At 38.5% G+C, this 14,763-nt stretch overlaps 1 protein-coding gene across 2 annotated transcripts in view; it reads left to right on the forward strand.

The window, feature by feature from the left end:
* The window catches only part of LOC140543326 (uncharacterized), a 41,055-nt gene extending 26,748 nt beyond the window's left edge, over nucleotides 1-14,307 (forward strand). Inside the window, exons 4-5 of one of the 2 annotated variants that reach the window (XM_072666400.1) lie at nucleotides 4,552-4,706; nucleotides 5,533-7,930. In XM_072666400.1, the coding sequence (XP_072522501.1) occupies nucleotides 4,552-4,706; nucleotides 5,533-5,900 (523 nt within the window). In that variant the 3' untranslated portion in view covers nucleotides 5,901-7,930. Of the gene's footprint in view, nucleotides 1-4,551; nucleotides 4,707-5,532; nucleotides 7,931-11,314 lie in introns of those variants that run through there. The other variant, XM_072666401.1, reaches the window with a different exon arrangement.
* Nucleotides 14,308-14,763: the final 456 nt, after the last annotated feature.

Raw genomic sequence — 14,763 nt, forward strand, 5'->3', positions numbered from 1 at the left:
CTGATGCAATGCCACTTATTTTCTTCCAAAGTGGATCACCACAAGAGCTGAGTGATGCTTATTGATATTGCATAACTCCTACCCTCGAATTTTCTCCTCACCCCATGTCTTGCGCTCAGATTGGCTGTAACAAGCCGCTGCACTAACTCCAGACTGGTCCAGATATGAAAGCTGCTAGATATCATCTGTCTTGGCATTGCAAGGCATCTGCAATCACTCTGCAAACTTTCCAGCAGCACTGTGTGTATAAGTGTGTGTGTGTGGGGCGGTGTGTGTGTGTGTGTGTGTGTGTGTGTGTGTGTATTTAGGCTTTGATAGCTTGGTATATTTTGTCCATTATGATGTCGCTGATGTCGCTTTACTTTCTGGCTAGTAAGGTCTGTACATGGTACATGGGGTTATCTCACTGCAAATGGGAGCATTTCCCTGTGCTTGTGTAATTAAGTAGTTCTGATTGGTCAGATCCAGTTTTGATGGATTTTTATCTCCCTGCAGATTTAAAGGAGATTAACACATTTACACTTTTCTAAAAGCAGTTTTTTTGTGGTTCTTGAATTCCATAGTTCTTGAAGGATGTCACCCATGATGTCCATCTATACAGGTTGCTACAGTAAAGGTTCTATTGCTCTGTGAGTAGACAGGTGAGCTGTGGTGAGAGTGTGAATAATCTTCACACATCTTCAATAAAGTTGTATTTGGAACCAACAGTGGTTCTTCTAAAGCATCTCTCAAAAAAACTATTTGCAGCACCTTAATTTTGAAGAGTGCACTTAAATTAGTAAATGCTAATGTCACTTTATAGTGGCCTTCAGCTATAAGGTCGACGCTGGGGCTTTTGCGTTGTGTTGTAAACTTTTCCTGATTTTATCATTTATTCTGCATTTACTGATTAAATAAAGTCTTATTTTAGATCCTTCATCTGGGCAGTGGTGCTCAGCGGTTAGAGCTCCTATTGATGACAAGGTTGTGGGTTAGGTACCCGGGCTTGGCAAGCTGCCACTGTCGGGCCCTTGAGCAAGGCTTTTCACCCTGTCTGCTCCCCAGGCACCACAGCAGTTGGTGTAAATATGTGTGTGTGGTCACTGCACGGATGGGATAAAAGCTGAAGGCAAATTCCATCTGTGTCCATCGTAAATGGTCAATATAGGTGTCTTGTCTTGTCTTGAACGATGTTGCCTTGAGCACATTGCCCAGAACATTGATTGGGGGTTCGGATAGATCTTAAGTGATCTAAGAAAGAAGGTGGACTCATTTTTTGTCATTTAGGTTTCTTCAACACATTAAATCCCTGATCTTTACTCAATCTTTCAAACTTCCTAACAGACCAGATCATTTTAAAAGCTATGTTCCCCTGATGCCTTTAACCGTTAAGTCTACAGTACATGATCAGAGTCAGAAACCCCCTCTGCACCCGGGGAGTAGTTGTGGGAAGGTGCCTTGCTCAGAGACATCTTATCTGTGAATGTTACGGGAGGAGAAAGCATTGTTCCTTCACTACCACCCGTCCCAACCTCCTGCAGGTCAGGAGAATCAAACTTTACTGCAGGGTTGCACAACTCCAGTCCTGGAGGGCCGGCCTCCAGCTAGGTTTGGTAGTTTCCCTACTCGAAAACAACACTCGCTTTGTTTGGTGATTAACTGAGGAGTTGAATGTGTTTGAGCAGCAGGGAAGTTCTAGACCCCTGCATTAGGCCTTCTGGTCCCAAGCCTGTTTCTCTAACCTTTAGGCCATGGCTGCCCACAATGGTAGAAGCACTACTGCTGGTACGATATTACCATTCCCAGAATGTTATAACTTAGCATTTGGAATTAAACCTAATATTAACATAAGCCTGAATGGACTCGGGAGTGTCAACTGATTGCACAAAGCACCGTCCTGATTGTCCAGTAATGAGAGAAGAGAGCAGCCGGCCGGTTACGCGCTGTCATCGATATCGGCTGAAGAGGCAGCTGTGAGCTCCATCCCTCACCAAGTAGAGTCAACACATGTAAGATATCATTCCTTTTTTTTATTCTCTGCTTTCTGTGAAAGTGTCGAGCGATATTATCACCATAGTCCATGCTTATAGATTTTCAGACAGATTTACTGGAAGTTCAGTCTTTATGTAAGCTATTCTCAGGCTTTCAAACTTTACTATTTAAGGTTTGATGATTGGACAGAACAGATCTGATTGATTTATGCAATTCAGTGTAATAATAAATAAATAAATAACATTCAATTAAGTGATTACAGCGCTTCAGCTCAGAAATTCAGTTCTGTAGACTGCACCTTGAGTCTAGATAGATACGAGCTTCAGTCTGAGGCTGTAAATGCTTTAAATAAATTCAGTTAGCAACTTTAATGGAGTGTAATGCACCAAATTCAACTAATTAATTAATAAACTTTCAGATTTAGTGGGAATAAATCACCAAATTATGCTGACCACAAGCTCTCCACATTGATTTTAAGTTTGTTAATAGATATTAGATATACTAATTGATTAAGCTAATGAATAATGATGTCGTTTAGTACACCAGCTTTCAATACATAGAATTTATGGGCTTTTTATGTAAATTTTATTATAGAATTTATTTATTTATTTTTTAGGGCCCCCAGTTAATCAGCTCTGTCTTCTCAGACTGATTGTTTGGATGGTACTGACACTTCAGACGTCCGCCCTTAAAAAAGAGGACTGAGATGAGGTAATCCTATTCAGTAACACGTTACTTTCATTACAGTGTATCGTAAAACTATATGCATATATATAACTGAGTGATGGTTCTGCAAAAAGAGGACTAATAATGGTTGCCAGATACTAGAAAAATGATATTGGTTATTGGATAATATTCAGCTGGTTTTAAATACATAAGTAGACACACTATATGCCCAAATGTTTGTGGACAGCCCTTATACTGATTGCATTCAGCTACTTTAACTTGCACCCTGACACACACACACACACACACACACACACACACACACAGCTTGTCTAGTCCCTGTAGAGAAGAAGTACTGCCAATAGAATAGGACTATGATAAACATAAACCTATTGGCTCCATGCTGCCTAATGCTAGGCATGGGCTAGAGGGGTATAAAGCCCCCCAGCATTGAGCTGTGGAGCAGTGGAAGAGCTGTGTTCTGTGGAATGATGGTGGTGGTGGTGGTGGTGCTCCATCTAATATTTTTGGATGAGTCAAATGTGTATTTGGATGAGTCAAAAGTCTTTTTCCCTGGACAGTAGAGACAGTTACTCCAACAGAAGCAGGGTTTTAGTGCTGTATTAGGAACAGATTTAATGTGTGTTGGTCTGAAATTCTGGAAAATGCCTTTTTTGGTATCAAAAAAAATCAGTGATAAGTTTTTAAATCATTTATAACATAATTTGACTTATAATGAAGACCTTACTAAATGATGTCCTTTAGAATTTGATTTCCTGTGATGTGTGACTGTCACCTTTTTGTTCCCTTTTTCAGGAAGATTATAAATGTGATGTTAGACAGCCCTGCAGATTCTGAAAAGGAAGATTTTACTGATGATGGAGGCCAAGATTTTGTATTTGATGTAGCAAGGTCACGGATATATAAAGATTACTATCAGCATGCCGTCTCTACTTCATAACATAATTTAAGATAAGATAATCCTTTATTAATCTCACAGTGGGGAAAATTCACAAAAACAATAACTTAATTATTCGCTGGGATGATGAGCTCTGTATGTCTTTAAGACCTTGTTTACACCTGTTCACTAGTATCTGGATAGTATCCTGATAAGACTTTTATTTGCTTAGCTCTTCACAGTAACAGATATTTGGACAAGGGGTGCCCATATTTTTTGCCAAAAGAGATTCAGTAAAGATGATTTTTCTGTTTTTTTACATTTGCAAAACCCTCAAATTTAAACTGTGTAAACTGGAGCCATTTCTGTGAAGGTATGACGGACACTGTGCTTGTATGTCGAAAGGGGCTGTCCCATTGCAAATGTGAACAAGGTGACGTGCACCAGTGTGTTTGTCAGCCATGAATTTGTCACATTCTGTATTGCAGAGTAATAATGCAATAAACTTTGTTGTTGTTGGATGATTTTTCATAATTTCTGCTCTGTTTAAAAATCCTGTTTATTTTAATCACACCACAACCCATCATTATAAGTTGTAAAGACGTTTTTTACTGAACTATAACATTTAAAACTGAAAGGGGTCAATAAAAGGGTTGCAAAGTTGCCTAAATTGCTCACATCATTATGCATTTACAAAAATATGAAAATGCATTTTGTAAAAACAACAAAATAACAAGTTTCCTAAATGTCATTAAATCCAAAACACTGTTTGACTGTAAAAACCCTTTAGGATTTTAACCTATTAAGGATTTAGCAGACTCTTGAGTGGAGGTGCACTGTTCTACCGTGCAGCGAGCCCTGCGCAAATGGACTTTCCCCTGGACGGATACCGTTTTAAATACTGAGAGTGGCAGTTAAAGGGTTATAACATTGCCTGGACTGGCTCTCATCACTTTTGAGTAAATGTGTGTACATGCAACACTTTTGTTCTGAATTTCACTAAATGTCAATTTTAGATCGCATATGAAAAGGGCTCGCGGAATAAGCAAACTACCGAAAGTTGGAAGAGAAAGGAAAATGGAGCTGAAGGCTGAAAATCTGAGAGTGCTGAGAAGAAAGGAGACATGTCCAGACGTCGTGCTGGTGGATGAAGAACAAAGTCTGCCAACACGTAAGCAGCTGAGCAGATGCAGATGTTTTTAACAGAGATGTTGGAATTATGTCGGTATCAGCAGGTGCAAATGTGTGCAGTTTAGGGTACCCTGGTTAAATTGCAGGTATATCCTCTACAGAGAGCATTTAATACTTTTACAGTTAATGTTTATTTATTCAGTTTAACATTCAAATCAAAACAACATGAGGTATTTAAGAATGTTGTTTTTTTATTATAAATTAATTATTAATATTATTTGTTTTTATAATAATAAAAATATAATAAGTTTGAATCCTAATCAAAATATAATTTAAGTGTAATATTTGTAATTCTTATTTATTTTATTTTATTTATTTTAACAGGGTTTTTGAAACTTGCATAAGATTGGATCAATAATAAACAAAATTATATTGAACAGATGCTTAACTTTTTATTATTTGACTAATATTTCAAACCAATATTTGATGTATTTAGTAAGTACCTTTTATTTGCTACTTAGTAAGTAATTGAATTTACTTTATTAAATTACTAATACATTTAATTACTAATTATTTAACTCAGGAAAAGCAAATGTCTGCTAAAAAATATTATTAATTTGACTACATTTGTTACCCTCTATATTAAACATTATATTTCTCTGTAATGATATTTCAGGTATTCCAGTTTATCTATTGTATAAATGTTGGTGTATCTGCATCTGCAGAAATACACATGAAAACATTGCATTTCAGCATCAGCCCACAATTCCCTTACAGTTAAATCCCTAGTTTAAGCTTTTGGCTAAGTGTGAAATGTCCATTTTATTGCTACTGTTGTTAATGTTGTTTCTTTTTCTATGATCTAGAGTTCCTGGCGGGCCCAGGGAACATGAGCGAGGGGGTCAAGCAGTACGACCAGGAATCCTTGGAAATGTACAGAAGTCAACCCAAAGCTCTGAGCCTTGCGGGAGCCAATCTGTGCGTAGTGTGTGGGAGGACTTTCAGCTCCCGAGGACTGCTGAAGATCCACCTGAGAGTTCATTCTGGGGAGAAGCCGTATCACTGCCATTTCTGTGACAAGAACTTCAGACAGTCCAGCCACCTCAGTGTGCATGTTCGGATCCATACAGGAGAGAAGCCTTACAGCTGCCCCACCTGTGGAAAGAGGTTCAGTGACAGGAGTGCATGTAACAGACACGTTAAAGCTCATCTCGAGAAGGATCAAGTGGAGTGAGGAACGTTGGTTAAAGATGTTTTGGTGTTATTTTCCTCCGTTGTAGGATTTTAGATCTAGATACTCTGCATTCTTCAAAATAAAGGTGCCTGAAGAGTTCTTAGTGCATTGCCATAGAAGAACCACTCGTAGCTCCCTAGATACCCTTTGTATGGATGCTTCTTTAGAGCCATGGTTCTCAGAGCAGAGCGAGGTCCATGATGAATAGCTGATTATTATTTTAGTTTTTATTATTTATTATTATTATTATTATTATTATTATTATTATTTTATTTCTTTCTGGTTGGACAGAAACCAAAAGAAACAACTTGTTCCAAGTGATTGGGTTTGTTGTTACTAAGCAGTTCCTACTGTATCTCAGTAGGTTGTTTCAGTTGTGTTGCTTGGTGGATGTTAAGGTATCCCAGGTGGTTGCTAGGGTTTATCTTGAATAAATCACTGTGACAGTGTGGACTTTTGTAAGCCTAAATTGCTTACTGCAAAAGATTTAAAAAAATGTTTTAGGTAATTGTTTATGTTAATTAGCAGCATAAAAATGAATTCTTATATTTTCCAAAATGTTTATACTATGTATTGTGGTTCTTTAAACACTAAATAAGGTTCTAAAAGTCAATATAAAGGAAAGATTCCAGGATGAACTGTTGTAATTGCTACGTTTATGGTTCTTTAAACCACTGAAAGTTGTTGTTAACATGCAAATATCTCCTTTCAAACATGGTTCTTCTGTGGCATGATTTAAAGAATCATTTGCACCTTTTTAAAGAGTGTAATTCTTTGTTGGGTAGCTTGTATTCTGTTTTAACCTGTTTCTGAATTCCTCAAATGACAAAGTATTCCTGAGATTGATGAAACCAATGATCGTTTTAATCTAAAAAAAAAAAAAAAAAAACAAAAGTATAGAACTTTTAAGAACTTTTTGAACTTTTAAAAAACAAGAACCTCAGATATGCAAACATGACTAACTAGTGGGCTCTTAACCTAGCTTTTATTCATTTTAGGTCACTTTGACTCTCTTGGTTCTATATTTTCAACTCAAAACCACAATATTTAATTTATACAAATTTATACAAATATAATTTTTTTTATTTACAACATACACCAATCAGCCATAACATTAAAACCACCTGCCTAAAATTGTGTAGGGCCCCCTTTGGGTCAAAACAGCTCTTACTCTCTGAGGCATGAACTCCACAAGACCTCTAAAGGTGTCATGTGGTATCTGGAGCCTCCATCAGCCATCAGTGAGGTACTCATGACCCTGACGCTGGTTCAGCGGTTGTCCTTTCTTGGGCCACTTTTGGTACGTACTGACCACTACATACTAGAAACACCCTACAAGACCTGCCTGATGTTTTGGAGATGTTCTGACCCAGTTGTTTAGAACATCATGGTTCTTCTCATCATTTGGTTCTTGTGGCTGATTTGATTCTTTCGCTTGGCCATTTTTCCAGCTTCAACACATCTCCTTCAAGAACTGACTGTTCACTTGCTACCTAATATGTAGATCCCAACCAGTGGAATGAGATCATTAATGTTATGACTGATCGATGTACAAACTTTTCATGCTACGTTTTTAGTGCTTTTCAACCCATCCTGAGTTGTTTACTAGTTGTTTTAACTTTTTGTTCTTTGCTATGTTTGTTCTATTTTACCCCTATTTTAACCGTGCTTAAGGGGGGCATACACTTGCTGGAATTGTTGAATATTACCCCACTGTTTTTCATTTCTGTTATAAATGTTAAGTTTGAGCTACAGCTAAAAGAAGAAACTAGTTAGTGCTCAGACTTTGAGAAGAGTTGATCATGGTAGAAAAACAGTGAGGTCTAAGTGAACAGTAAACTGACCTGCTAGCTTGGTTCAAGTTGATCAGTGCTAAACGATAGTAAAAGAAGAGAAATCTGATTTATTTATTTATTCTGTTAGCGTTATGTGGCGGCTTTTTCATATTTAACTGATTTTCATTTCATTACTTTCTTCAGTTTGATTCAGATTGAGTTTGTTCTCGTTGTTATTGTAATTTTTAAAGTGATTTGTTTTCTCCCCTTTTTATATTGAAAATAAAAACGTGTTCTTGCATTTAAGGAATTGTGTTCTGGTTGTTTAATATCTGAATTATAAGGAGGTCTTTGGTCTTTGTCTGGTTTGCAGACAAACACAGCCCTGAGATGAATAAATGAGTATCTGCAGGGCTGCATTAATGTATGGCGTAGGTGGGGCTGAAGCTTTAGGGTCATGTGTAGTGTTAATCCAAGCCTGAATAAGTGCATTGTTTTTTATTATTATTATAATTTAAGGAATTCAGTCGTATATATATTTTTAAAAATCCCCATGTTCATGACTGTTTATATTGGTCTTTTGAAGAACAAACTGCTGTTCCTCCAAAATAGATGTTTGCATGTATATAGTGTAAATTATTTATCCAAATTTTTGTAACTGAGTGTCTTGCTATCCCTTTCTGATGTTACACTGGGAATTTCCCCACTGCGGGACTAATAAAGGACTATCTTATCTTATCTTAAATAGTATGGCCCACCAACATGCACTATATGGACAAAAGTATTGGGGCACCTTCACATTCATTGTTTCTAAAGGGCATTAAAAATAGTTTATTCTGCTTTTGTTGGAGTAACTGTCTCTACTGTCCAGGGAAGAAAGCATTCTACTAGATTTAACTAGAAGCAGTGAGGTTTTGATTGCATTCAGCGACCAGAGCATTAGAGAGGTCAGGATGTTGGATGACCACCAAACCCTCCTTACTCACAACTCATCCCAAAAGTACTGGATGGAGCACTATCTCATCATTCCAGAGAGCACAGTTCTTCCACAGCTCCACAGCTCAATGCTGGGGGGCTTTATACCCCTCTATAGCCCACGCCTGGCATTAGGCAGCATGGAGCCAATAGGTTCGTTTTTATGTTTATTTGCTCCAGGGAGGCCTATTCTATTGGCAGTACTTTTCTACAGGGACTATGTGAGTGTACTCAATAGAAGGGTTGTCCACAAACATTTGGACAAATATTGTAGATACTCACCAACTCCCAACTCAGCTGTCTCCAAACCGCAATATGGACCAGCGCAAAGCCCAGTAACAGCCCAGACAGGGGAACTGTGGACTACTAAGGAGAAGGTAGTCCAGAAGATCAGATTCAGATAAATCCAAACCTTCTTTCTATTCTCAGCTTCTCATTTTCTTCCTTCTCTCCGTCGTTCTTCAGATCTACTCAGATTCTCTCTACTGCACTGTCCAGTTCTGCCTTTCCCTTTCATCAGCTCTTCCACCTTTCTGACCATTTCCACTCTCTCCTCCCTCATGCCTTTCTTATCCTTCTTTTACTTCTTCTGCAGCTTCCTTGTCTTCTCCATCAGCTCAGTTCTGATCTTCTCTCCTTCCATCTGTATCTGCTCTGGCATCTCTCCTGGATCCACTCCTCCTCCAGTCTGTCCATCTGTCTCCATCTCTCTCTCTCTCTCTCTCTCTCTCTCGCTCTCGCTCTCGCTCTCCTGACCTCTAGGAGAGATGAGGATGGAGTTGACGTTTGGGATTTTGTAAGAAATCAGGATCAGTTCATGAACTGTTCCTCCTCCCCTGTCTATCAAACATCATGACTTACAGGACAGGACTCCACCCATCTTGACCAGGGGAGCAATCAGACTCCTCTGATCAGTTCATAATTTCTCCAGAGTTCAAATGTAAAAACGTCTTTCTTAATTAAGCGATTAAAAATGACACGTTTACTTTTAAGATCTAACGTTTTAAACTACAGGAGGTTTTTAACTTATTTAAACGTATTTCATTCATTAATGACTTTTTCAACCTGTAACTCGGTTCTTGATCTTTAAACTTTAAAAAGTCTCTGTCTTCAATCCAAACAACTATTCACTGAACCTCCAAATGCAGCTTCTGCACTTTACAATTACCATAATTAATGAACCCAAACGTCTTTACTTTAATAATTACTGGTAAAGTGAACGTTGGTTGCATAGGTCCTACAGCAGATATGCTTAATTAAACACAAAAACAATATTTTCTGCATAAGAATTAATGACAGAATAATAAACTTAGGGTTTAAGGGGTTGAAGAGCACAGTAAAATGTGAAGAAAGTGATTTACATATTAACATCATATTTTCATAATTAGTATTTCCTACAGATTTGACATTAATTTTAACAACATAAACAAATCCATGTAACAGAACTAAACAAAACAAAGGGATTTTTTCTAATTTAGTTTAAAACCCCCCACATTTATCACTCCTTCAAAAATGTTGAATCAGAAGCAGGTGCAGACGTTAGAACATCAGCTGCAGATGATCAGAAAATGGTTGGAGAGGATTATTCTGGAGGAGTCTTAGTGTCTTATTTAAACCTCAGACGTTTAGTCTGGTCTGATCTTGATGGTTGAAGTGAGCGATGAAGAAGATCACCATCATGGCCAGATCCAAAGAACCTCAGAATCAGAAGTTCAGAATTATTTGGGCACAGTTGGGGACATGTTTAAAGCATGGATGAAGCATAGACGTGAAAATGTCCTGGTTTGGAAGAAATGTCTTTAAAAACATAATTTATTAAATGTAATTATTATAAATGCAATTACTTGTGAGGAAAAGGTTAGAACACCCTGTTCCCCTATAGCTATAGGCATTAAGACAACCTATAGGCCCTAAATAACCTTAATTAGACATTGTCAATAACCATCTACCAGTCTCTGACTGAAGAAAGATTTTCCCACTCCTCCATGCAGAAATCTTTCAGCTGTGTAATGGTTTCAGCTATAGTTTCTTGACAGATGGTCTCATATTTTCCTCAAGGCCCCTCTGATACAGTATAGAATTGGAGAACTTTCCAGGCTCTGCTGAAGCAAAGCAACCCCAAACCAGGACATTTCCACATCCCTGCTTCACAGTTAGGCCAAACATGTCGTTCTCTGTTGGGATCGAACCTAACGCTTGTGTGTGTTGTCTCTCTGTTTTCTACAGAGCTCAGTTTAAGTGTGGCACACTGTCTTTAACCATGCGGCCATAAAGAATAGCTTTCCGTGTTTCAGCTGTCGTCATCCACTGGTTGGCGGCTGGTTCCAGTGTTTAGAATCAGAGATATAGTATGAAGTACTATCATTACTGTGTGATTACGCCTATAGAAACATCCGGCCGCTCCGAAGTAGTTTATCTACTTCACCACATTGATTTTTCTTTTTGCAGGAGGTGAATAAAAAAAGCTCTGTTTGAGAAAGCAGTGGAGAAAGGCCGAGGTGCATTTGAATTGCAGATGGAATTTCAGCTCATTCGTGGTTCTGGCTGAGTGGAAACGGAATCGATGGCAGCTCTTGTTAAAGTGCTGAAATGTAGCTCTCACGCTTGGGTTTGTATCGCCTTCAGATCCAGATTCCTGACCAGCGCTTTTCTCTCTGCTTGCAGGCATTTGTTCACCCAGAGGCTTCTGGATGAAGGACGAGCGCGCTGCAAGAGTCTCCATCCTCCAGCAAAGGTCAGCAGCCAGACCATGGGGAAGAACCAGTGTCTGGTGTGCGGCAAGAGCTTCAGCTCGTCCACGCACATGAAGGTCCATCAGAGGGTTCATTCCGGAGAGAGGCCGTACCAGTGCCATTTTTGTGGGAACAATTTCAAACAGAACGGCCACCTTCAAACACACATGAGGATCCACACGGGGGAGAAGCCTTTCTTCTGTCCCAAGTGCGGGAGGCGGTTCAAAGACCAGAGCGTGAAGAACAAGCATGTAAAGCGGTGTAAAGTGGTCATTCTGAAAGGACATTTCCCTGTAACGAAGAGCACCAGCTAGATACGTAGACTGCTTTTTTTTAAGATGTTATAATTTTAATGTTCAAATACTTCGCTGTTTATCTGACTCTAATTTTAAAGGATGCGCCGAAATGGAAATTCTGGGCCGATGCAGATATACAAAATTCTTTTTTGTTGTAAAAAGGTAAAAGTTGGAACTACATCTCTCTGGATTAGCATTACAGACAAATATATAATTAAAAATGTAATATAAATGAAGTAAATTAAATAAAATGATCCATTTGACGCAGCATGTCTCTAAATTTAAAATATTAGCTAAATATAATATATTTTTACAGCAATTGTCCTGTAGATGATTCCGATATCCTCATGCATCCCTACAAATTTTCCTGAAAGCTTCACATTCTTTTGGTTTTTCGTCAGGATAACATAATATAATGCTGTGCTGTGTAGAAATGGTCAGATACATACAGGTTATAGCTGATCTATTTTATTTTATAAATCATTTTTTTAATTTATATTTAAGTTCTGGAAGTATCTGAATTATTTTGCATGCTTATGTAACAGAACTATATACTGAGGTACCAGTTTATTCGTTTTACCTACTTTGTACCTGGAAACACCTAACATGTACATTAAATGTCTAAATATTTGTGGACACCCCTTCTAATGAACTCATTCGGCTACTTTAAGGTGCACCCATTGCTGACACAGATGTGGCTGAGAATTTTCCACCAACCAAAAACATCCAGTCAGCCATGATCTGGTGGTCAGAAAGTGACCACTATGGAAATTAGTGTCTAACTGGACACCTACAAGATGTACCACTAGGGCAGGAGTGTATAATAGAGTGGTGAGTAGATGTATCCACTGTTTAGTCCAGTGTGACACACACACTAACATGCCTCCACCATATCAATTGCTGTCAGGGCTGTCAGCTACCCAAACCGTCATTAAAAAGGGTCTTCCAATAAGACCACCACTGAGCAGATGTGGTGGTCCTCCTGATAGGCCCTTTCTAATGATGGTTTGGGTAGTAGTTCACAGGTACAGTCAGTAGTTGTAAACCTGGTATGGAAGCTGTTTCTGATAAAATGGCCACTCTGTGTATGTAGAAGGTTGGTGTAGGGAATACTCTGGTAACTCTGTGTATTGCAGGTAGTGGACGTGAATATCTAAGTATGTATGTGTCTGGCAGAAAAACAGGACTGCTCAGTGTAATGATCACTGATACACACTTCACTGCTGCCCACACACCTCCTACACTGGTTGGAACTGTCTTCTCCACGTTTCCCAACATGGTCCCACAAGCTCTCAGTGGTGTTCAAATCTGGCGATTGTGTTGCCATGACATCATCTGAACATCTCCTCTCCTCAGCCCACTCCATCACTTGATGAGCAGTGTGGCATCTTGCATTGTCTTCACTCTATAAATGAAGGTGCTTGAAATTGTACAGTGCTTCCCAACCCACTACAGCTCTGAGGGGGGTTGTTAATTGGTTAATTGGTTGTGCCTCCAGGTCCAGGGTTGGGAAACTCTGCCATAGAAGAACCACTTTTTGGTTCCATATAGAACCATGTTTGAAATAGAAAAATGAGAATGTGAAGAACCTTTACCTTTTTCAGGACCTTGAAAGTGTCTCTACTACAATCATGGTTTTCTTTATGAAAGCAAAAGTGGTTCTTCTGTGGCATTCTTCAAAGAACCCTTTGAAGTACCTATATCTTCAAACACATCCAGAGCTGAATGACTGTGTGAAAATGGTTGCAGAGAATTATGGGTAATGTTATTAAGCATTATTAAGCATCTCTGTGCTTTAGCTGGATGAGTAACTCAGGGGTCCTGACCTTCATCATTTGAGCACTTATACAGGACATGCTTTAAGGTCTTGATTATATTGTATCTTCTGTTTGGGCCTGTCTGTATCTCCAAGATGGACATTTTACTCTTCCTTCTGTATTGCCACACTTATTGCCATAACATTAGCAAGTGAAAAACATTGGCTATCTTGATCTACATTGTCTTCTGTCAAGGGGTGGAAGGTTGAAGGTGATGAAGGTGCTGAAGCAGGAAAACATGAAAAAGCTCAATCGTGGAAAAATGAAGCGTAAGAATCTGAACCAAACTGGGATGTTCTAGACAATGACTGGGTCAGAACATCCCCAAAACATCAGGCAGGACTTGTGGGGTGTTCATAGTGTGCTTCACAGTGGTCCATAACTACCAAAAATGGTTCGAGGAAGGACAACCAGTGAACTGGCGACAGGGTCACGGCATCCAAGGCTAACTTCATGGTCATGGAGGCCCCGCCTCACAACTTACAGAACTTAAAGGAACTGCTGCTAAAATTTTAGTGCCAGATACCACAGGATGCCTTCAGAGGTCTTGAGGAGTCCATGCCTCAGTTGTGCTCAAGGGGGATCTGCACAATATTAGACAATATTATTATTTAATGTTATGGCTGATGTTAAAGGGTACTGTAGGATACGGTAGATGGTTTACTTCAGTCTCTTTTTAAGCCACTTTGCCCACTTGTGTAATTTAACCCTTTATTAGAACATTGTCTACTGCTATTCTTACAGCCATGATTGCATGTATTATTTTTTATTGGTAAGGCTTATAATGCTTTGATAAATGTTTGTATGGTGCTTCCAACTAAAATGTTTATTTTATTCTTTTACTTATTATTATTATTATTAATAATAATAATAATAAGAAGAAGAATTACAACTGTCATTAAAATGTACTTGTCAACAGTTAATATATAATAAATACATTTACTTTAATGAATTAATTGTTCAAAATTATTATCCCGTTTCATTACTGTTATAAATGAGTTTTAGCTGCAGCTTATAGAAGTGTTTAGGGCTCAGACTATGAGAAGAGTTGACCATGGGAGGAGAATAGTGAGGTCTAAGTGAACACTAAACTGACCTGCTAGCTTGGTTCAAGCTGATCAGTAAAGGAAGGTAAAAGAGCAGATTCTGGTTTGTTTGTGTAGTTATTCAGTTAGCTTTATCTGAAGGCTTTTTTTTATTTGATTGATTTTCATCACATGCTTTCATGTGACTTTCAAGTGACTTTTCTTGCTTTTTCTATAGAAAAT

This window comes from Salminus brasiliensis, chromosome 21 (genome assembly GCF_030463535.1).
Source record: "Salminus brasiliensis chromosome 21, fSalBra1.hap2, whole genome shotgun sequence".
In the NCBI taxonomy this organism is placed as follows: Eukaryota; Metazoa; Chordata; class Actinopteri; order Characiformes; family Bryconidae; genus Salminus; species Salminus brasiliensis.